At 43.8% G+C, this 23,731-nt stretch overlaps 1 protein-coding gene across 6 annotated transcripts in view; it reads right to left on the reverse strand.

The window, feature by feature from the left end:
* AGAP1 (ArfGAP with GTPase domain, ankyrin repeat and PH domain 1) overlaps positions 1-23,731 on the reverse strand; it is a 398,119-nt gene that overhangs the window by 138,760 nt on the left and 235,628 nt on the right. For all 6 annotated transcript variants that reach the window (XM_069860665.1, XM_069860667.1, XM_069860666.1 and 3 more), the window contains 2 exons: positions 14,495-14,599; positions 88-256 (listed from right to left, as the gene is read on the reverse strand). In XM_069860665.1, coding sequence (XP_069716766.1) covers positions 88-256; positions 14,495-14,599 — 274 coding nt within the window. The remainder of the gene's footprint in view (positions 1-87; positions 257-14,494; positions 14,600-23,731) is intronic.

Consider the following 23,731-nt stretch of genomic DNA (forward strand, 5'->3'; position numbering starts at 1 on the left):
GATGTCACCCCCATCCCAACAGTATAAGACTACAGACGCTGGCAATGCAGCCTTTCCCTTTCTTTCCCTAGCAGGGTCATCTCTTACCTGAATTTGGCGAGATGTGTAAGCTGCTCATGTCCTTGGAGAGGCCGTTTGTTTTGGGACTGGAAATGGGTGCACAGGCTGATGTAGCTCGGGGTGGCCTTTTCCCAGGGACTTTCACAGTGGTTCTCAGTAAGTCGATTTCTTTCCCGTGAACGTTCTGCATATAGTCCTGTTGAGAGGGAAAAAACCCACAAAACTCAATATCAAACAGGTAGCTCTTTAACTAATAAAGCCTGGTTTCACAAGACATCTGTCCTGTATCATCTGCCACCACCCACCACACTGTCTTCTCTTTTCTTTTCCTTATAATCTCTTCCACATTTCTGACTACAAATAGTCCTGAAACTCTTCAGCTCTCGACTACATCCTCCAACTACCAGTTGTGGTTAAAGAGGCAACTCACAGCATGATAGGTTGAGCCACAAGTAGGAAGTCCCCAGCTAGCAGGTTCCAAACAGAAGGGAATTAGAAGGCTGACTGTCCCTCATGAGCAGGCTTATTTGCATCTCAATGTTTTAGGCACCTCTTTGGCCCTCCAACTTGGCCAAGCTTGGTCATCAGCAGGCACAGGAGTTAGGAAAGGGCACTGACTGGTAAGGTTTCTGCAATTACAGCATTGCTTCCTTAGAATATGATCCTTCCTCCACACACACACACGCATAAAAACCATAGAAGAGGGAAAATTATGCAAATTGTGTCTGATTCGATTAAACAAACTAAAAGCTGAAAGCCAGAAGTGGAAAAGGCTTTTCCCAATTCTTGTTTGGAAAGCCTCCAAAGAGGGAATAAGCAGACAAATGGAGTCAGCTGTAGAAAGACAGAGGTCAACTGACTGAAGCCAAGCCACTGCTTCCAGAGAAATCCATGAGAAAGTTCCTCAAGCTGTAAACAGCTTCTGGAAAAATAAGCTCTGGAGATTCTGCTTTCCAGCTTTGAAGGCATTCTATAGATTGTCTGTGGGCTTCTTCAGAGGAAAACAGAAAAGCAAATAGAGATGGGCGTCTTTATCATAGGGCAATTGACAACTCATTATGATGTGACAACCCCTGAGGCTGCATTCCAGGGATATATCAGAAGAGATATTTCCAGGAGAGATGGAGAATGTTAAAGCCAGCACACAAGACACCAGGGTTTTCACCTCTGGGTACACGTGGTTGTAGCTACTTGCATTCCATTAAAAAATAATTGAAACTGGAACAACTATGAGGACACTAAAAGGCACAAAGAGATTGGATTTTATGAGAAGATATGCAAGGTGGGTAGCACAGGACAGCAAAAGACTGAAAAGGATTAAGAGCATTATACCAAAGTACATCTGAGTATGTGTACCCCGAGAGGAAACCAGCAATTTGAACTAAAGAGTGGGAAAAGATCTGGGATTAAGCTTTTGAGTTAAGCCAAGGGACTGGTATGCTTGAGCAGCCTTCCATGCAGACTACCTGGGGCAAAAAATCTAATTCCTTTCAGACAGAACTTGATCAATTTAGAGAGGCCTGGGTGATGCTGTGGGCATCTGAACGTGCAAAGTCTTGCCAGCAAAGACATAACTCCCCATTGTCCAAGTGTCCAGGCCAAGATTCAGCCAGATGACAAGGTGTTCTGTGAATAGCTACCAAGATTTAACTAGGCTGGTTCCAAACCTGCAGTATACGAGACCTGCACATCACCAGAGCATTAATTTTACGTGTAAACACTCAAATGGACTAAAAGCACACCGGATGTTTGCAGCACCACCGCCACAATCCTTCCAACTCTGACACATTTTGCAACAGAAACTATATATTCTACCCAAAACACATCAAAAATACACTACCAGACCTGCATTATTTTCATCACAGAGAACATTAATCTGTGAAAAGTTTGGGAAATGGGGTTGTTCAGTCTGGAGAAGAGGATGCTGAGGGGAGACCTTATCACTGCCTACAACTCCCTGAAAGGAGGTTGTAGAAAGGTGGGTGCTGGTCTCCTCTCCCAGGTAGGAAGTGATGAGAGGAAATGGTCTCATGTTGCATCAGGGGAGGTTTAGACTGGATATTAGGAAAAAATTGGTCACCAAAAGGGTTCTTGAGCACTGGAACAGTTGCCCAGGACTGTAGTGGTGTCAAAAGACAGGTAGATGATGTGCTCAGGGATTTGGTTTAGTAGTGGACAGGCACGGTGTGACTTGATGATCTTGAAGGTCCTTTCATAGAATCATAGAATCACCAGGTTGGAAAAGACCCACTGGATCATCAAGTCCAACCATTCCTATCAAACACTAACAATTCTATAAAACCCCAAACAGAGCTATCACACCAGCTTTTTTTTAACCCCAGCTGTGTGAGAACTCTTATCAGTAAGAAAGGGGTGGGATGTCTGAACAGTTTGAGGAGTGAGGACACAGAGCACTGCTGCCAAAAGAAACAAAGGCAATCCAGTACCAAAATTCATTCGCGAGGTTTTAGATGGAAAGGAATATAACGTTTTCATCCATAAATTACCAAGTTGGTGTTAACTTTCTTGTTCAGTGTCAGTTCTTCACAAATTAAAATACAATAAGCAGAACATAATTGAGCATTTATTGCTTATGGGCTCTAAAATGAGGCTTAATCAGATAGCGACTAAACCTCAGCATGTACACCCTTTTAATAGGCACATTTTATTTAACGTACAACAACCAGTGTAGCCCATTTAAATTTGAGGATGAGGTTTTTATTCCAAATTCTTCATGTACGATATCCCAGCCACCCTGCCAACTTGTGAGATGTGACAGGGCATTATTAAAGCCCTTTTAATTGAGAGTAAACCAGGCTTAGGTGAGCTACAAACCACTCGCAGGAGTAAGTGAATGTTGGCAAAGAGGAAACAAATGCACAGCAGTCACACGGTTATTATACAAAAGCACCCAAACACAACAGATGCCGCATAGGTATTAACGTCAGCTTAAATATTTATAGGGATATATCAAATGTAAATAATAAAGCCTCTTTCATTGGGTGCAAGATGCATAGCGATAATCTCTGCATTTCCCCGAGGAGGAGAGGCAAGCACCAAGTTTCCAGTCGGCGGAGCATCCACCCCCACGCGCGCTCCTTCAGATCTGCACTTGGGGAATAAAAGTGAGAACTACAAACTAATGTCGCGCCTTCAGAAGCGCAATGGAGGGTTTGATCAGATTAGAACAGATGAGGGTCTTGCTGTCATCTGGAATATGCTGTGTTAAAGAGAAGACAGCAAGCCTGATTTTGATATGCAAATGTTACAGATATAACTCCCCTAGATGTTAGTTGTAGAAAATGCTGATCCAAGAAAAAAGGGGAAAAAACCCTTTAACAAGGCATGAGGGTAATTCAAAGCCAAGTACTTTTAAACAGCACTTAACAAGTCCCTAGAGCCCACTCAACAGTGGGCCACCCCAGAAGTGCCATCTTCTGCCCCATAACAGCTTGAAAAAGTAGTAATTGCAAATCCATTTGCATTTTTCTTCTCAACTTGTCCATGTTCATCATTCAGCAGTGCAGGGGGAGGAAAAAAAAAAAGCAAGCGGCAGAGGGAAGGGAACCCTCCCCAACCGGGAGAAGCCAGCGCCCGATCCCCCGCGCTGCACCTTCGCCATCGCTTGTTTTTTACATTTTGCTCCTAATTATGTTGCATCTATTGCCATACACTTAATTAGCTGCATTAATGTGATTTCTTTTCACATAGTCAAGCAATTAAGAGCTATGATTGAGTTTCATTCAATTAGCCTCAACAAACATGCTAATTGATGTCCCAGATGCAAATGAGGTGCAATGAGAGAAACCTGCTAGCAATTGAGAGTTGTGGCGGGGAGACCCACAGCTCTCAGCTTGCTGACAGCAGCACAGCTTAACACGGCTCCCACCTTCTGCGTAGCTGCTTTCGGAGGCAGGGGGGATTCAAGCCATTAGTGCCTCAGTTGTCCCAAATCGATCCCTACAGGAATAACGGGCAGCGCTGAATCAAATCAACGTCGTCTCCAGTTCTCACGGCAACGGCTGGTATGAGCCGGAGAAGAGCCGGAGAAGGCATTACAGACCCTGCGAACGCCACGGTTTCTTCAGCTAAGGACTATAAAAGGTCTCCATCTAATCTCTGAGCTCGTGAAATACTACGCAGGTAATGGCCTGCAGTTAGCAGTAACTGGCAACTTAATCTTAGTCAGCTGTGGGGCAACGCTGCCTCTTCAAGTTAAGCCCAGAACGCATCAATCAATCAATAATCCCTAAAAATACGCTCGCTATATTGATTCTCATCGCTTTTCATCCTGAGGTTACCGTTAGCGGTTTGCTCAAATATAGTGCTGCTGAGGTGTTAATTTGACTACTCAAGGCCATTGACCATTATCTAGAGGACTAAATAAACTGTTAAAATATCAGCGAGAATCGTAAAAGCTACATTGACTGAAGATGACACAAAATATTATTTGACAGCACCACAAAATGAATTGCCTTGAGTAAGAAAGAAACGATGTGCCATGACACAGAATAATGTAAAGCAGAATTACTTCAGTTCTGCTCTTAATACAGCTGTTTACAACAGCAGAAATTAATTTAACCAATTAACTGAATAGAAGCCTTTCAGACATGCAAATTGAGCAAACGGGCATGATCGTGTTTTCTAAACAGACCCACCAAGAAGAAGCACTGTTGTTTTGGGGGTTTTGTTTTCAGATGCCAGTGGTTGTTAAGCTTGCTGCCCCTCACAATAGCTTCTGATTATTCTCAAAGAACTTCTGTCCTGGGACTGCAGGGAAATGGCTAATACGGCAATCTAGCCTTCTTGGGCAAGAAATCTTAGCAAGAAGACAAAAGGACCAAGACACACCAAGAAGGGCCAGAATCATAGAACACTATGTTGGAAAAAGCCTTTGAGATCATCAAACCCAACCATACTGGCCCACTACTAAATCATACACCTAAGCACTTCATCTACTCGTCTTTTAAACACCTCTAGGGATGGTGACTCAACCACCTCCCTGGGCAGCCCAAACGCAGCTACGCAATGCTTCCAGCTACCTGCTTACTTTCTCTCCCGGTTTAGAAGACTGAAGACAACAGCCAAACACCTCTTCTTCCACAGACGCACTTCGTGTTGCTGCTGCCTGCTCAGCCCTATTTTGGGGGAGGCGGCACATATGGACCAGACTGAGGGAAAGGTGGAAGAATGTGCTGGCTGCTGCTCCCATGAAGCTTGGACTCAAACTCGTAGCATCCAAGTCTACCACATTCATCCCAACTACTTCACTAAAGGGCCACTGAGCACGGGGCAACGTGGCACCTCCCTAGGATCGTCCTGAAGTTAGAGACATGCTCACGTGAGGTATGTAACACTGTGGGTAGCAAAACCATTACGAGCTTAAGGATTTTTAATTGTCTGTAATACAAGTGACAGTCATCCTTGTCACACACACAAAAGCCTTTCTACTACCTAGGCTGTATTTCAAAACCATAGCTATTTTATTACCAGTTATTAAGCAAGAAAATATCTGTGAATACTGACTTACTGAATAAAATATTTAGGACCTTGAGAGCTAAATCCCCCATGTGTTTTTGGATAGCTGCCTGCATGCAGTAGGAGTACTGGGGGTGGATGAGGTGCTGAGGGGCATGGTTTAGTGATTGATGGGAATGGTTGGACTCGATGATCCTGTAGGGTCTTTTCCAACCTAGTGATTCTGTGATTCAGTGATTCACTGGAAAGCTGGAACTGGATTATCTTTAAGGTCCCTTCCAGCCCAATCCATTCCATGATCCTCTTGATTTACACAATTGTAAAGTATTTTCCAAAGTAATGGAAAACAAGCCTTTGAAGAATGAGAGCTGAGCCATTGTGCTCAGACAGGTTTCAACTGCACCGAAGTGCCCAAGCGGGCAGGTTCTGGCAGCCTGCCCACACAGGCAAGTTCAGTTCTGCTCCAGCAGAGAAGGCTGAGCTGGACACTTTCTGATTGAACTTGCTTCGGACTGTACTTCTGTGCTGGGATTGCAGTGAAATGGCTAATGTGAGCATCTAGTCTTCTTGGCCAAAAAAACTCACTCAAACTATAGAAGAAAACACCCAGGAGCTCCTGTGGCTGGGCTCAGATGGACTGTGGATAAACTCCTGTTTTTGGAGCTGTATGTTTTACATCACGGCACTAGGTGAACTCAAAAATCACATCAAACCCACTCATCCCAGGATTGCCATGTGCCATAACATTAACATTAAAAAAAAATATCTGCTTCCTCCTGAAGAGCCTCCCCACACGTTTCTTCCACCATGTACATGTCCTACTGCCGCTCTTTTTCAACACACATCATTCCAAACTAGCGAGACTCTCTCTGACAGCAGTGCCTTTCCACCCCTATAATGGTACACGAGGAAGAATGACACGCTTGTTCTCATCTTGAGCTATTACAGTCTCTCAGAAGCAGCCTGTTTTCCCCAAAATAGGAACTGGTCCAGGCCCAGAATCCTTCCCAGATCTGTTCTTGGTTTACACTGAGCTCCTGAGCAAAGAAGACCAAGAAAAAACCAGAACCTTCATTTTCTGTCAGTTTTCCCCCACCATTCAACTGGACAAAACACTCTTAAGGCTGAGCTTCCTGAAGCTGAGACACTGTTTCCTGATCTGAGGAGAAATAAAAATTATTATGGAAAACAAAGTTTGTGGTTGCACCTCTGGATGACATTTTAAAGACTGTGGGTGGCATATTTTTTGCAACACAATTCCAGTTTCGTGATCTGCCCTGTTGGACCTAAAAACCTATTGTTCACCCTCAGCAACAACTGCTTCTGAAAAACAAAACCCGATCCCCTTCCCCCCAAACCAGACCAAAGCCCCCAAAGCCCCGGCAGGCCGGTAAATGGATGGAGCCTCGACTTTTGTGCCTCGACGTGGCAGTCAGACAATTTTATTGCAGAACGCCGTCTGGAAAAGATGCAAAACAAAATTGCTAAACTGCAAAAAAGAAGAAAAGGGGGGGAGGTAAAAAAAAAAAACAAAAGGCCCCCTTCCCTTTGCTTATTGAGTTCAAAGGCATAACATGCAGCACCCTGCAGCAAATGGGAAGCTACACTAATTTTAAAGCCATAAAACGCTATAAAGTGCCCTGCGGGGCAGGACTACACTGAAGCTAGTTGCACCTAAATAAGACATGGTTCATTTACTTCGCAGCTTAGCCTAATGTAATCATCAGCGGATTTCTAGCCTAGAGTTGTAACAGGCAAATAGCCGATACTGCGGAGGCGACACTCCCAGCCATTGAGGGGCCGCAGCGAGATTGCTGTTGATTAGAAAATTTTTCAGTTTTGACAAGCACTTAATGAACATAAATCGCTCCTTGATTGGTTTCCATTCGGGGCCACAGGCACACCTAAGAAGAAACAAAAGTCTCCAACTCCTCTCCCTCCCACCCCGTTTCCTGGGAAGGACCCCAGCAACAAACCTACCGTCAGGTTATGAGCCACAGTGGAATATATTCATCAAACGCTCCCGTGAAATTAGCCATCCTCCCTTCTCGCATATAAATACAGGCATAGTATCATTCGGCTTCATAATATACAGTTAAGAAAAGCAATGAAATGTTGTTTTCTGAAGAAAACATCACAGTGAAAATGCATTCTGGAAAACACTGATCACCCTAAAGCACTCTGTCTTGACAAAAAGAAGGTCATCTCAAATCTGTTTTATTCACATTACGGATCAAGAACATTAAATGTCAGTAATAAAAAGCATTGGCTATATCCATATCATTGTGTTAATCAGTTTGATCAGCGTTGCAGGGGCAGGAGAGGCACTCAGGGCGACACTCTCAACACAAAAGCAGCTCTATAAAATTTTGTGTTTTTTTTAAATGGATCGCTCGTTTTCATAAAATTTTAAGAAAATTCTTCCATCTGCACTTAGAATCCTGGAATGGTCTGGGTTGGAAGGGACCTTCGAGACCATCCAGTTCAACCCCCTGCCATGGGCAGGGACACCTTCCACTTCACTTCTGATTCAGACTTTGTAACAAGAACTGCTGTAAAAGACAAATTAAGAGTTTTACCATCCTGAGTAATTTATGAAGTATTTACACCTGCAGCAGTTAGCTCTGCTGGACAGGAAGCTCTGGTTTTATAAAACCCCATGATTAATTAATAGCTTGGCTTTTACCATTTATACTGCGACTCATTCCGATACCAAAAATTTTTGAAGAGAGAGGAGATGTGACACTGAAAAGCATGTTTGCTGCTCCTTCGCACACACTGCGGGTTCACACAGCTCTGCAACGGCAGCATTGTGTTCGCTACCATGCCCTACGCTAATGATGTGATAAATCCTGTTGTGCCCTCCGAACCGGCCGGACTCGGAACTAAAAATGCTTCCTGTTCTCCTTGTTTGTGCGTTCGGTGACCTGTGAGTGTCTGTAACAAGTCCTGGGAGTGATGGTAAGGAGTTACTGAGAATAATCAGTCTCTCCTTCCCCATCAGCCGGGATTAGGCACATGAGGAGCGTTTTGCAGGGTGGTTCGCTGACCGTCGGTGACAATAACCCGATCTCTCACCGAGCGGAGCAGGTCAGGCAAGAAGATTTCTAGTTTGAAAAGCCACAAAGCCATGGGGGTTGAAAAGAATTTGCTTTGACAGCTACCCCAAATGATAGGTCTCACTTAAGGACTGCAAACACATTTCAGCTCCTATTTTCCCCATTCGTTTTTATTCTCCCAAACTGATCTTCACTCCATTACATCCTTAATATAGTAAAGATGTTTTCTGGGAAGCGATAAAGGGAATGAGTATGAGTGATCTCCACAGCTCTATCACTTTATAAAAGCCTCTTTTGCTTTTAAAGCATCGTAGGTTACGTACATTGTTACATTTGGTATCCTTACCAAAAAAGAAAGTTACAGCAGCCTGATTAAAACTTATTTTTTTTCATTAAGGTCAATTATCCGTTAGCTATACCTAGAAGCAATGTAAGTTCACAGTCAAACGTGCTAGAATTAAGAACGGAAAGCACTGGGAAATTTAAGTCAAGAGCATTAGAAAGGAGAATGTTGCTCTGAACGTGACTTTGATGAAAAGGCTTTCCAGAACGAGAACCACCAGTAATGGTGAATGGGAAAAACACACATCAGCTCATCAGCTGTAATAAGCAATTACATACACATAACTTGTACTTGTTCCTACTGTTCAGTTTTATTATCTTAACCAATGTTTTAGGTGTATTAATGGATGCAATAACTACAACAAAAACTTTCAAATGCTTTAGACAGATTGATCTTCAACACCACTTATAGAATCATAGATTCGTTTGGTTGGAAAAGACCTTCAAGATCATCAAGTCCAACTGTACCTGCCCACTACTAAACCAGATCTCTGAGCATCTCATCCACCTGTCTTTTAAACACCTCCAGGAATGGTGACTTAACCACATCCCCGGGCAGCCTTTGCCAGTGCCAGAGAACCCTTCTGGTGAATAAATTTTTCCTGATGTTCAGTCTGAACCTCTCTGGCACAACTTGAGGCCATTTCCTTTTGTTCTACCACCTGTCACTTGGGAGAAGAGACCAGCACCCACCTTGCTACAACCTCCTTTCAGGTAGTTGTAGAGAGCAATGAGGTCCCCCTCAGCCTCCTTTTCTCCAGGCTAAACAACCCCAGGCCCCTCAGCCGCTCCTCATAACCCCTGTGCTCCAGCCCCTTCACCAGCTCCATTCCTTTCTCTGGACTCGCTCCAGCCCCTCAACGTCCTTCTTGGAGTGAGGGGCCAAAACTGAACCCAGGATTTGAGGTGTGGCCTCACCCGTGCCGAGTACAGGGGCACAATCACTTAACCTATACCCTCACTTTTGCTCTGTAAGATTTGCTCCGATCGCTCTTCTGTCTTATGTGAAAAACAACACATGCATATCCTTTTGTCAGCTCAAATATGTGTTTACCAAAGCCTGCTTTGAGGAGCAGTTGTTGATAGGAAAGGCCACCTACAGCAGCTCTCAGTGCCAGGCAATATTCAGCTTTACATTCCTTTGAAGTAAGACCAGGTAAAAATAAAGGGCATACATGATGGTATTTTAGAAATACATACGAGCATGAATATTTCTATTAAAGGAACACAAACAACGCACATTGGAGCTATTAGACAGCCTGAGGTAATGCAATCCTGAAAATAAGGCTGAACCGAAGCGATATCTGTAGGCGGTTACTTGTCACCGCACTGCTCCCTTGGCCAGAGCAATGCCCAGCTCCGTTACCAGACCACTCTGCTGTCGACTGGCCATGGACAGAGACCCCATGGAGTCCAGCTAGCGTAGCGTGCCCATAAAACTCACAGAATCACAGAATGGTTTGGGTCGGAAGGGACGTTAAAGATCATCCAGTTCCAACCCCCACTGGATCCAGTTGCTCCAAGCCCCATCCAACCTGGCCTTGAACACCTCCAGGGATGGGGCAGCCACCACTTCCCTGGGCAACCTGGGCCAGGGCCTCCCCACCCTGATGGGAAAACATTTCTTCCTAAGATCTAAAGACAATCTAACTCTCTCCTCTTTCAGCTTAAAACCAAAATGAGGAGAGACAGAATACTTGATTTGCAAGCACTCTTTCGAGTTCCAAATTACCCAGGAAAATCCTAAGAACTGATAACGGTCAAAACTTTCAACTGTAGCTCTAAGAAAAACGCTGCAAATATCTATTCAAAAAAACCTAGAACAGCTTTAAGGGGGGAAAAAAAGCACTCTTCCCGCAAAATAGCTGTTTTCAGCTATTTTTCCCCTTCTTTTCCTAAATGAAGGGCAGTGTTGATGGTGGGGATACAAAAGCAGAAAACAGACATTCGCAGCTAAAGCTTTGTCACCTACGGACTGCGGTGTGATGGCAATCCTCTGGCAGACAGGCATCGGTGAAACACCATCAGCTATTCATCAGGATAAGACGTAGATAAAGAAGTGGCTCGTAATGCCGCCCAGCAGGTATCCCGGCGAATACATTTCGGGAGCCCTCGCGCCTGGCATTCTTGCCATTAAAAGCCAAGAGATGCCTAGGCAAATCCCCCCGGGTCCTTTTGGGGAGGCTAACACTGAATTTGTCGGCCAGGATTTTAGTCATCCACTCAACGCTCTACTCCACAAGCGTAAGATGAATAGGGAGCTATGGTGAACTTTGAAGCCTGCGGGTCAAAGTTCTCTCTCATTATCCCCACCATTTTCTATCGGCGTAGCTCCTCAGCATCCCAAGGGACGGGAAGGTTTGAGGCTCTTGAAGAAAACTGACGTGACCAAGTCAGGAAACAGTAGGGTGCTTATGTACATATATTTTTCTTTTCCCGTCTTTCTCTCCCCCCATTTTCTTGAAAAGGAGGAATATGAATTTAGCTATTGTGTCAAACGTCAGGCTGGTGGCATCGGTAGTTACTCATTTAGCTGGCACAATACAGCAGTCATTTCAACATGCTGCCCGGCCAAACAGGCCTGATCCTTCCAGGGATTCCTCCTCTGTAAGAGAGGCACTAATTTGATTTTCACTCCCCATCCCAATACCTTTCATTATGTAGCCCGTCCTTTAGTCAAGGAGGACAACAGTAGATTCCTGCAATACAGCCATTAAATATTATAACAGTTTCTTCAAAGGCAAGTGCTCAATAAAATCCTATTTTTAATAAAATCCTAAAAGGAGCTTGTGGAGAGGAGGAAGCTGGCCTCTTCTCCCAAGTGACAGGGGACAGGACGAGAGGGAATGGCCTCAAGCTCCGCCAGGGGAGGTTCAGGCTGAACATTAGGAAAAAGTTTTTCACAGAAAGGGTCATTGGGCACTGGAACAGGCTGCCCAGGGAGGGGGTTGAGTCCCCTTCCCTGGAGGTGTTTAAGGCACGGGTGGACGAGGTGCTGAGGGACATGGTTTAGTGTTTGATAGGAATGGTTGGACTCGATGATCCGGTGGGTCTTTCCCAACCTGGTGATTCTATGATTCTATGTTCTGCCTCAAAATACAGTCTGGGAACACTGAATCATCTTCTAAATTTCCTTCTTCCTGCCACCTCTAGAGGCCAGCCCACCTTTTGCTTCATAGAACTACAACTGCTAATTGAGATAACCCAAACCCAACTACTGGGTCAGATTAGAGCCAGGTTTTGTAAGGGTTTAGAAAACTGGCTTTAGGTGGTTAACAAAAGTTCTTTTCAATGCTCTTTAATGGGAAGGTTGGTAGGAATACGGTCCTTATTTTTCAAAGCACTGTAAGATATTATCCCAAACAGCAATGCAAGCGCAGTATTAAAAATTGATCAGTTTCTGTAGCTTGCTGCAAAAAAAAGCCCCAAGCAGTTACAGGTAAACAAAAATTAGGAAAACCAACCAGGAACACAACAGCAGAGTCCTGTTTGGGGGAAAACCCCTTCACTTGACAAGGCCCAAGAGGAAATTCTGACTTGCACGCCTACAAAGTTTTGTACAAACAGTAGTGGGAGTGCAGCTGACTTCAAATATCTGGTCCTGCCTCTTCCTCCCACTGTGGTTTGCACAGGGCAGGGATGCTGCTGCTCACATACTATCACCTGATGGATGACGAATGCTCTGCAGGGTATATTAACAACAGTTAATTGACAATAAATAGTCCCTTGACAGTATGGAAATGTACTGCTGAAGTAGCGCAGTGACTCTTCAAAGGCTGAAGGCAACAAAAATAAGGCATTGAACCAGTATAATTTATAAAAGAAATTACGCTGTGGGAAGATTTTAACACAGCAGAACTCGAGATATTCCTAGAGTGGATTCAGCAAAGGTGTCTCAAGAAGCCCCTGAATGAGTACGACATTTTCCCCAGTAGCTTCTTCTCGGCTAGGAGCTAAGTGTGGTCCCTCCCCACCACCTACCCACATCATCCAAGGGAAAAGTCACGAGTTATGAACCTCTCCGATCTACGCAAAGAGGTCTGAGCAAATGGAAATATGGAGCCGTGTACCTTTTTCTTGGGGGCGGGGGGACACGGTGGAGGATAGAGGGAAACAATTACAGGCTAGTAATTACTTCTTCTTTAAATGGATTCTGTCTAATCTCCAATGGATTTACCTCTAATCTCAAAGTAATTACCTCTAATCTCAATGGATTCTCACTCTAGGGGAGAGTAAGCAGCTCCAGGGAAGCCTACAGAGGAGTAGCACTCCATTGTCTGCAAGAGGCAATGAAAAACTAACACATGCACAGCTACTGCCAGGAACAATAGAGCACTTCTACAAAGCGAGGAGGGGTCTTGGGCACAGACAATGTCAGCTCGCCTCCTCCTTGCTTGATGACCCAGAGTCGGCCAACAGAATCTGAGGGAAACTCATGTGGGAGCTCCATGGGGGCTGCCTCAATGGCATGCAGTATCCGTTCCTCCCTTCTGTGAGCAACACTGATACACAATTCAGGCATTTTGGGATAACTTCACAGCAGAATTCAGCCAGATTAAAGAATGGAGAAACAGACTTGTCCAGCATCACAAAAGGGAACAGTGAAAAGCCGGGCAAAACCTTGTTCTGGAACACATGGGATGAGATTTCTGTTGGAAAGCAGCAATGCCTTGAACACAGATGTTGCCTATCTTATTAAATATTTTTTAAGAGACATGGAAGTAACATCAGAAACTACAGAAACGCATTATTACGGCAGGATCTGAGATTATGAAATCTTGTGTCAAGCCAGAGAAAGTGCTAATATTCAGCAGACAGGGAACAGCGAGTTGTTGCAAGCACCACATCAGTGCGGCCATGCTTCTCAGACATCACCCACCCCAAGAAGGAGTCTCCTGCCAGTTCCACGTGCAGGTCTACAAGCCCCAGTGCACACCTACAGAACTGCAGCTGATGGAAATCTTGATTTTCACTCCTTAATGAAAGTTTCCCATGAGCATAAAACGACACCAACAGGCTTAGAAACAGCTGGCTCTAAAATGTTACAACTGGCCACCCTCTGATTTTCTTATAGGGTATGATGATATAAACCCAGATATGATTCTGAAGAACTTGGTAAGGGTAATACCACTTTTTTTGAATTTTACCACTTGCCAGTAACTCAGAGAATGTAAGGAGCTGGGAACTCAAGTTTCAAGATATGGAGTCTCCACATCGGTTTTGTCTTTTGAACTGCTCTAGCATGGACTGAACTTTTGACAAAAGCCACCTTTCCTCCTGCTGGCACGGCCAGGGCAGATGGGGTTCTAGGTCAGAACACTGAACTCCAAAACCGTACGTAGGGATTGTGTTACACACACTGAGAGGGACAGGCAGGATGCTTGGGCAGAGATGAGGACACATGTCTTAGCATGAAATGGTTTTATGGCACACATTTTAAGAGCTACGTTGTTTTCAAAAGGCTGCTTAGAATTCCTTCTGAATAAACCACAACCACTGCACACACTGCCAAACATCAGAAACTTCCCTCACTCTTTATTACATCTAGGACTTACATGTAAACTAGGATGGTAGGTCAGCACACCGTTGTCGCACAGTGTCACGTATTTCTTCTTCCACTCTTTATTCAGCGACTTGCCACTTCGCTTTAGCAGCATCCCCTATTAGAGGAACACAGGAAAAAAAAAAAAGATTAAACACTTCTACCAATACACAACCATTTAAAACAGTGATAAATGTAATGGCCAATGTTCTTAGATGCGCTTTCTTCTGCAAGTTACTCATTTCCCCCTGCTTCTCCCACGACGCGTGTTTTCTCCATCAGCAGCTTCAGTGCTTGCAATTCAGGAGGAAAAGCTCCAAGTGCAGCTTTCATAAAGCACGTCACACAAACCAAAGAGACTGTATCAGTGCTGGCTTTGTCCAGCGGGTAGAGAAAACCCTTTTGGATCAAATTCCACACCTCAGCAAAGCACATTTTAATGTGACACAGGGTAAGGTTACCCACACACGCTCCTAGGTGACAAAGGCAGCACACTCATTGTATTTCCTAGCCCTCTCAAATAAAAGATGGACTTCGGGATATGTGATGATTGTACTGCCTGGCTTGTACTCCCTTCAGTGTGTAGGAACTGGATAAGCTTTAAGGTCCATTTCAACCTAGATAATTCTACACTTCTATACTTTAATGCAACAGGTGCGATCAGAGAGGAAGGGAGGTGGGCACAGCGACTCACCTTTCCACAAACAGTGTTCAACATAAACATCAGTGATGAATGGTAACAATCAACAGGTGAAGTTAAAAAGTCATCACTGTATTTAAATGGACAAGAACTACTACCGCATATTAACCTGTTCTCAGCTTGAAAACTGAAAGTCACTGAAAAACGCAAAACATAAGCTGCTGTAGCACAGTGAATGTGGTAAATCAAGCAGATTTCCCTAGGAAATCTGAATTTCCAAAATCAAATCAGAAAGCAGTTCTTAATGAAACAATATACTACTTTGGCCGTTGAAAGTCTTACTGAAATGTCACAGTGGAGACGCTACATACAGCACTACCAGATGGACTGACCACACATCAGGTTCTGATAAAAGCAGACACATATTCATGTCATTAAATCATAACCAGGAATCTAAACCAATACAAACTCCAATCATAGAATCATTAAGATTGGAAAAGACCACCAAGATCGTCCAGTCCAACCCTCAACCCAACATCACTGTGCCTACTAAACCATGTCCCAAGTGCCACATCTACACGTATTCTGAACACCACCAGGGATGGTGACTCCACTGCTTCCCTGGGCAGCCTGTTCCAATGCTTCACCACTCTTTCAGTAAAGGCATTTTCCCTAATATCCAAACTAAACCTCCCCTGGCACAACTTGAGGCCATTTCCTTTCATGCTTGTTACTTGGGAGAAGAGACCAACACACCCTCCTCTCTACAACCTCCTTTCAGGCAGCTGTAGAGAGCAATAAGGTCTCCCCCCAGCCTCCTCTTCTCCAGGCTAAACAACCCCAGCTCCCTCAGCTGCTCCTCCTAAGACTTGTTCTCCAGACTCTTTACCAGCTTTGTGCCCTCTGGACATGCTCCAGCACCTCAATGTCTTTATTGTACTGAAGGGCCCCAAACTGAGCTTTTTCCATTCTCATTTTCCATAGAATTTAAAAAATGGGAAAGCAGAACAAAAATATGCACTATCAAGCATGGTGCCTCTGACTCCTAAAGAGTTGTTCTTGTTAAAGCAGGTTAAAACCTTGACAGCAAATTGTTATCTGTTTTCCCTTTAAACCTGCAGCTTTGTTAAGCCATCTCTTTGCAGACCCAATCCCAAAGCCAAGGACAAGGAGCAGTTCCATGCAAGGAGAAGTCCTCCAGAGCCAGGCAAGTTTGCTTCTCCTTCCATGCCAGGTGTTACAGCTTTTGGCTGAAGTCCCTCGTCAAAACCTCCACAAACTGACAACTCTCCTTTTGGAGCCGCCGAGATAATCCCAGTGGAAAAGCCACGTACACAACCTGTTCCCGGACACACACTTTCAACACGACTTCAGAGAAGAACCCTTCATGATTCAAAGCAATCTGTGGACGGGACCATAAAGAAAAGCTTGTCTCGGACGACTGAATTACACAGCGGTACAAACTCTGAACTTTCTGATCGTCTCGGGGTCAGATTGCCTTTTTTATTTTTTTGCTGTTCCTTGCTACAAGTCAAACTTTTACAAGAGAGAATGGGGTTTCTGAAACACTTTCTTACAAAAGCTTCTGTGAGTGCGATTCGCACATCCCAATTACCGTCTTCCAGTGGTTAGAGACGTTGTTTTCTTCTATTAAAAAATGAAAGCTTATGTCTGCCTTTGACGCGTATGTTTGTCTATAGTAGGTGATCTGTCGCTTCACCTTTCCAATCTTTCATACCTCACCTGCAGCACGGCTGTTCGCGTTATGGGGGATCCGATTCTACTTAGTGCTGTGCTGTGGGGATCAAAAATTACTGTTTCCCTGCGCTGGTTTGTTCTTCAGACCTTTTAATGGGGAAAAAGCTGTGAGGATCACAACGGTGATTTCTTTTCTTGCCCCCTTGCCTTTTTTTGAAGTTTTAAGGAAAGTAAAATATATATATTTCATACCTTTTTGACTGCTCCTATACAAAAATATATATCATTACTTTGGTAATTTTCATTTCATGGCAATAATAAACTCATTAACTAGCAAAATCTCAATATTTTCCTGAATTTTACTACATATATGTCTTGCTTCTATCTAGGTATGAATTTTAAAATTCTATTTTTGGATCTAAATGAAGAAAATAATTGAAAATGGAGTTTCACCTCACTTTTAAAATGGATTCGTGTGCTCTCACGTAAAAGATAACACACAGCATTAAATACGTGTCATCTACCTATTTGTGCCTAACTAACAAACCAGACTTCCTGGATCATTTTCTTTAGGCAAGAAAAGAAAGTTCTTTGGCAAAAAGAATAGATTATTACATTATGTGAGAATTAAAAATACCTTCCTGTACCTGCAGAGGAAGCTGCTCTGAATGCAAGGTGCTAACTTGAAGTGTTACGAAGCAGAGAAGCTCATATAAACCACATTTTCTTCCCCCAAGGCCAGAGACCACCACTTTGTCTGTGGTAATTATATAGAATGGTCTGGAGAAATGCTCTTAGTATCAGAGTTTAGATCAGTTATAAATGCACTTTAGCATTAACTAAACTTAAAAAAAAATAAATGGCCCAGATATGACAAGAAATGTTACTTAGAAAAAAAGAATAAGCCCTTCACTTCAGTCACATTATGTCTACATTTAAGTCACATCAGATCCTCTGCCTCGGAAACAAGACACGTGGGTTCCCACTGACCTTTGGTACCTCCGAGGCAATTCAGAGGTAGCTTGGTTTTGTCTCCAGTCACAGCAAAACGGGTCCCGGACACACATAATACATCACAGACATCACATCAAGCCTCCACGCTGTGGAGGGACTACGTAAATCAACTTCTGCTTCATAACACTGATTTTTAATCTCTGCCTCAAAATATTATTAAATGGATAACATTATTTCTCCTGATTTGTATGATATCCTTCATTGTTACAGCCTTCCATCTGCGACTTCAGCCCCACAGTTCAGCGTAGCTGACCCAAAGCCTCCCGATTCAACACCAAGAATTTAACACCTCCAATTTGCTCACAAACTGAGAAGAATTTCACACTTCAAATTAAATATTTTACCACCTTCCCTCCAAAACTGCAATTTCGCGTCTAACGGAGGAACGCTTCTCCTGCCAGACTGCCCTAGCTCTACTTTTAATGAGCCACAGGAAAAGGACTTCAACCAAAGAGCACAAACGTGGGTTCTTGGGTTTTGCTGGAGGAACTGTGCTACCGTACACAGCGAACGGAGAAGCCGTCTGTACCTCCTGCGAGCTCTTTATTAGTAATGTGTGTGCTACGTCTAGTCCCAGGAGGTCATTGCAAGCCAAAAGCAATGTTAAGTGTACAAGCTTTAAATAACTTACAAAGTTAATGTAATGAATGTAAGTGCTATCTGAAATCCATCACTCAGTGGCTTGCCGTAGCCTCAAGCTGTGATAAAACACCACTCATAAATTTATATTAAAACTCTGTTCAATAGCAATTATTTACCAACAAAGATTTATTGATTGCATTTGCTGTTAGAGACTGAGGCCCTAACTGAGTCAATCGGCTCACGTTGTTGAGCTTCGGGGCACCAGGAGAAGTTACAGACTGCCATCAGGCTCCGCGTCCCGATCATTACGGTGAGAGCAGGAGCAGCTAATGAAAAGCTGCCACTGCAGGATTGATTGGACTGAAGGTGAAAAAAATCCCCACCCAACCCCAGCCAAGGGACCACTAGGCATAATATACACAACTCCTCCGGATACGCAGCGATCGGCTAAATCTCGCTCCTCCAGATGCCTTCCCGTGAGCTACAAATCATGCTCGCTTAAACAACAAAAGAAGACAAATAGTGAAACAATTATGAGTTTGTTTTACGAAAATATTTCAGGTTGTAAGCAGTAAATTATCAGCATTTACAGAAGTGACCCCTTGAAGTTGCCCAATACTGCATTGAAGATGCTGATAGGTGAGCTGCCTTATTTTTTCAACGGGCTGGAGAGATGGTAGAAGGATAGACTTCTATCCCTCCCACAGACAAATGTCATAACACCCACGCTGATCATCAAGAGAAGTCTACAGCCACTGCTTGGCCCGCAGAATTAACACTGTGTGAGAAGCAAGATACTTTGCATGTCCTGCTGTGTTGCATTTAGTGATTGATTGGACTGGTTGGACTCGATGATCTGGTGGGTCTTTTCCAACCTGGTGATTCTATGATTTCAATTTTCCCACTTTCCCGTGTATTTTGGGTTTTCCAGGCGGCCACCAGACACAAAGGGTTTCACAAACAGACATTACCAGTGATCACAGCTCAACCAACCATGTGGCTTTTTGCACGTGACTTGAGGTTTTGGGGGTTTTGTTTGTTTCAGTAAGATTTGGCACCTCTGACTTTTCTTGGCAAGCCAAGTAAAAACAGCAGAGCCCTGGAGGCCAGCAGCACCAAGACTGGACCTTCTGGAAAAGGAAACACAGTAGTTTGGTTTCTATTCTCTTTCCAAAGCTTACACCACTGTTGTGGCTGAGGTACTGCCAGCAGGCAGGCTTTTACTCCTTCCCCTCCCTAATTTTGAGCCAACCCCATACTGTTACCCTGATGCTGTTTTGACAGAATGGAATATGTAATTTCGCATTTAATCATTAACAGCATAAATTCTTCATTTTCCACTCAGGTCTTTAGTTCTCATAACTATGATTAGCAGCTAGCAGTGTTATCTATGAATTTTCTACAGCTCCGTCATTTGCATCTGTTTCACAAAAGAAAAACTCACGCTCATCCGAAACACCCTCCCTCAAATAACTGCAAAAGCAACAGGATCACAAGCTGTTACATATGGATTCTGGTCAATAAAACAGCTGCTTTCTTTAAATCTATTAACACAGTGAATAAATACTGGTAAATCCTCCAGGTCTGCTTGACTGGTCAGCTCGAGGTAGACTGGCCAGCAGCAATGGCACCAGTCTTGCTTGTTCTAAGAACAAACAAGAGACTAATCCCAGTCTTAAAGTCCATTCTTCCAGCATATGGTAGACACCAGCTCAAACTATTGCACGTACAAACAATATTCACAAGCTAAAGCAAGTATATGGTCATTGATGTTCTCTCTTTCGCTATTAATTTTGTATTTGGGGGGTGATGGTGGATGAGAAGTGGAAGAAGTGTTTTCCTGTGAGGGTAGTGAGGCACTGGCCCAGATAAGTCGTGGCTGCCCCATCCCTGGAGGTGTTCAAGGCCAGGTTGGATGAGGCTTTGAGCAACCTGATCCTGTGGGAGGTGTCCCTGCCCATGGCAGGATAATCTTTAAGGTCCCCTCCAACCCAAACTGTTCCACGATTCTATGATGAATTAATTTGAGCAGACGTCAGAGCACAACTAATCCTCTAGGTAAACAACCTCTGAAGATGCTCAACGTATTTAGAACCCTTCCATACAGAAGTAACTTGCTTTCTCGATCTCCCAAATTCAAGTCTTTTTTTTTTCCCCCAGGAATTTAAGGGAATACTGCTTGGCCTTTTTGACAATGAGCTATGAAGCTGCTTAACTTTTTACACTTGGAAACCTGTAGTAAACATCTCTTACAATAGCAGGGCACAACTGGGAACCGACTGAGCCACAGAACAAAGGCTACAAGAAAGACGAGTGCCTCTAACGTGATCTGAAATCAGGAGATCTCAGATGTTCTCAGACTTCAGTATTGAACAATAATGTTTGCGAGCACCCCCTAAAGGACTCCCTATCTTCTTACTGGAGGCAGGTACACAGAAAAAATCCCTTATGCCTTCCGTAAAAATTGGCACTACAGCAGTAGCGGAGTTTTGCCACAGACTCAAAGATGCTTCCCCATTGAAGAAACTATTCAAATTTCTGTTATGAGGAAGTGAAATCAGAACATCGAATGCAATTCTTTTCTAACATCCTCTAAACACAAGGCAATAACTCAGCGCAGCAGGTAATTACACCATGAATGGTTACCTAATGCTAAGGTTGATCAGCCACTATTTCCATCTAGAGTCAAAGAAAGGAAAGGCTCTAAGATCTGACTTGGAGAAAAAGATAATAGCTTTGCTAAAACTTGAAGGACAATCAACCTGGAAGCTATTACCTTCCAAGCTCTCTGCACACAGGCTACTAAAAAATATTAGAAAGCTTTACTTAAAAAAAAAAGAAACCCCAAAAACCCCGTGCTGATTAAGCACGTCTTACAGTTCATTGTTAGCACCGGCAATGAAGATTGCCTCCTCTAACAAAGAATGGTTACTGAATTCCTGCAAGTAACCTCAGCGCTAAAGATGGATAAACGGTAAGAACAAACTCTGTGCTCATTGTTATTGCGTTTTTATTTTTAATGACTGCTCCAACAATTCAGCCTCCAGATTCTGACCTTACCTGCCAGCTGTGGGTAATGTACAAGTTCTTCCGATATGCAGCAAATAATTTCAAGGGAAGTTTTCACAACTCCCCAGCTTGCAGCTGTCATTTGTTTAAAATGTAGCCTATGTATTTCTAACACGGCATGGACAAGGATTCCTTGGGATCTTGCTGAGCATAAGAACCTAGTAACCTTATTTCCAAGCATGATGTGGTTGAGAAGAGATGACCGGGCTGCAGTTTGTGGAGTAGAATAAATGAAACCATCATGTGGCACATCACATTCACCCACCCAACGAGCAACTTGAAGAGGCAAAATGATGATCACGCAGGAGTAGTGATCCTAGTGCCCAAAGATGAGTTTGAGTGGAAAGCCAAGCCCCTGCCCTGCTGTAGCATCCAGGGAGCAATAAACAAATTGCTCTGGCAGGACATCCCAAGTCCAAAGCGGCACCTACGTGCACAGCAGCCACGATAACACTCAGACACCCAACCAGGCACGTAAAAGCAACGTGGTGCACACAGTTATAGGATGGAGATGCTTACCAAAGTAGGAAACTTTCTGAGTACTCCTTCACTTGACAGCTTTGTGAAACGGACGCTCTTTTGTTAGGCTTTATGATTATTTCTAAAATTAGACTTTATAAAATCATTAGCACATTGCATACTCTACAGTTACCTGTAGTCCTGTCTACAGGGTTTAATATTCAAAAGTGTTACAAAACACTATTGTTTATTTAAAGGAACGGCACCTCTCTTGCTCTACACCCAGTTTACCACTCTTAACAAGACACAGCACCTTGCAACTCACAATATTTTTCCGCCTTACAGTAGTTTCTGCCTCTGTTGCCTTCTGAGGTTTGTTCCACTTACCCTGGACTGCTAAAAAAAAAATAATCACAGCCCTTAATAATCTCAAGTAGTTGGTTTATTAACCCCTTGGCACTGGCAGTTGTGGTTTCCCGGATACCATCGTCAGTGCTAATGCGAAATGCACTGCGATGCAAATCATTATCTTCGTGTTGGAGAAAGCAGACGGCTGATGCCAAGGGGTCTGAGGCAGCAGCAGAGGAGCCGGCAGCGATCGGCTCCATTTGAACTCTTACCTCTTGCTGCAGCTCCAGCATCACGCGCTGCCTTCTGCCTACACTGCCCACGAATGAAGTTAGCATCCACGCCACTCAGCGCGGCGGAACGCTGCTCCTTAAGACTAAAATTAAAAGGAAAAACAGTGTTGGGAAGCTGAAGTAAACATGACGGTGTGGTTCGGTTAATTTGGAAAAGGCTTTCAGAGTGGAAAGATTTGCGTCTGTAAGAACGGCTGCGGGGTCAGGCATGAAAAAGAAGGAAGGAAATATTGCCCTTAAACGAATTGAGCATTGGGGGGCACGAGATAAAGAAAGGAACCATCGTGCAGGCATTGCTACTTCTAAGTAGACGATACGGCTCTCGTTACAGTAGCACTCCATTCCCTGAACCCTGAAATTCTCTTTATCATATTTTATATAAAGTAGGGGTTTGGGGAGGGGGAAGGGGGGTTTCATGGGAGAAAAGCCATGAAAAGCTTAAAACCCAATTTTAACTTTCTATCCTGATACCATAGTGTTTCCATAGAAACATCAGGAAGACCACTTAAGAGCAGCTTTTTTTTTGTAGCCATGTTTGGCACCGTACCCCTCCCCCGGACAACCTATTATTTCACAAATGGATGCTTTTTGCAGCTTGTTCTGTGCAGGCTACGATGAAGGGGGGGAAAGAAAAAGAATCCTGGATCTTTAACCAGTTCCCTTGTGGCCCCCTCCCTTTTTTGTTGGTAATATTTCTGTCATTGTGCCAGGGTATATGGTACAAAGGGTTACACTTTAATTGAGCTGTCAGCATCTCCAACAATCCTATAAAACTCCGATTATGCACGGCGGGGTTAGTGACACACTTGTTATTGTGGATGCCCTATTTGCTAAACCCAAGCCCCCCCCTCACAGGTCACATCACCCACGCGACCTTCCTGTCATTAGCCGCGTCTATTCCTACCTCACTGCTGTGAAAATCACACAAGCGAAGGCTTCAAAGCCCTTGCCAGGACTGAATTCGACCAGGAGCTAATCACCCACAAATCCAGCTCAAATGGCAATAATTGGCTAAACTGCTCACCTCTCCAGAGCTCAGCAGTAATTTGGGATAATAAAGAAAAGAATTATTCAGCTAACTGCCCTGAAATGTATGCTTTGTGACCGACACACTTCACATTTTAATAATGATGGACACAAAATCCAA

The sequence above is a fragment of the Phaenicophaeus curvirostris genome, chromosome 7 (genome assembly GCF_032191515.1).
Source record: "Phaenicophaeus curvirostris isolate KB17595 chromosome 7, BPBGC_Pcur_1.0, whole genome shotgun sequence".
Classification (NCBI taxonomy): Eukaryota; Metazoa; Chordata; class Aves; order Cuculiformes; family Cuculidae; genus Phaenicophaeus; species Phaenicophaeus curvirostris.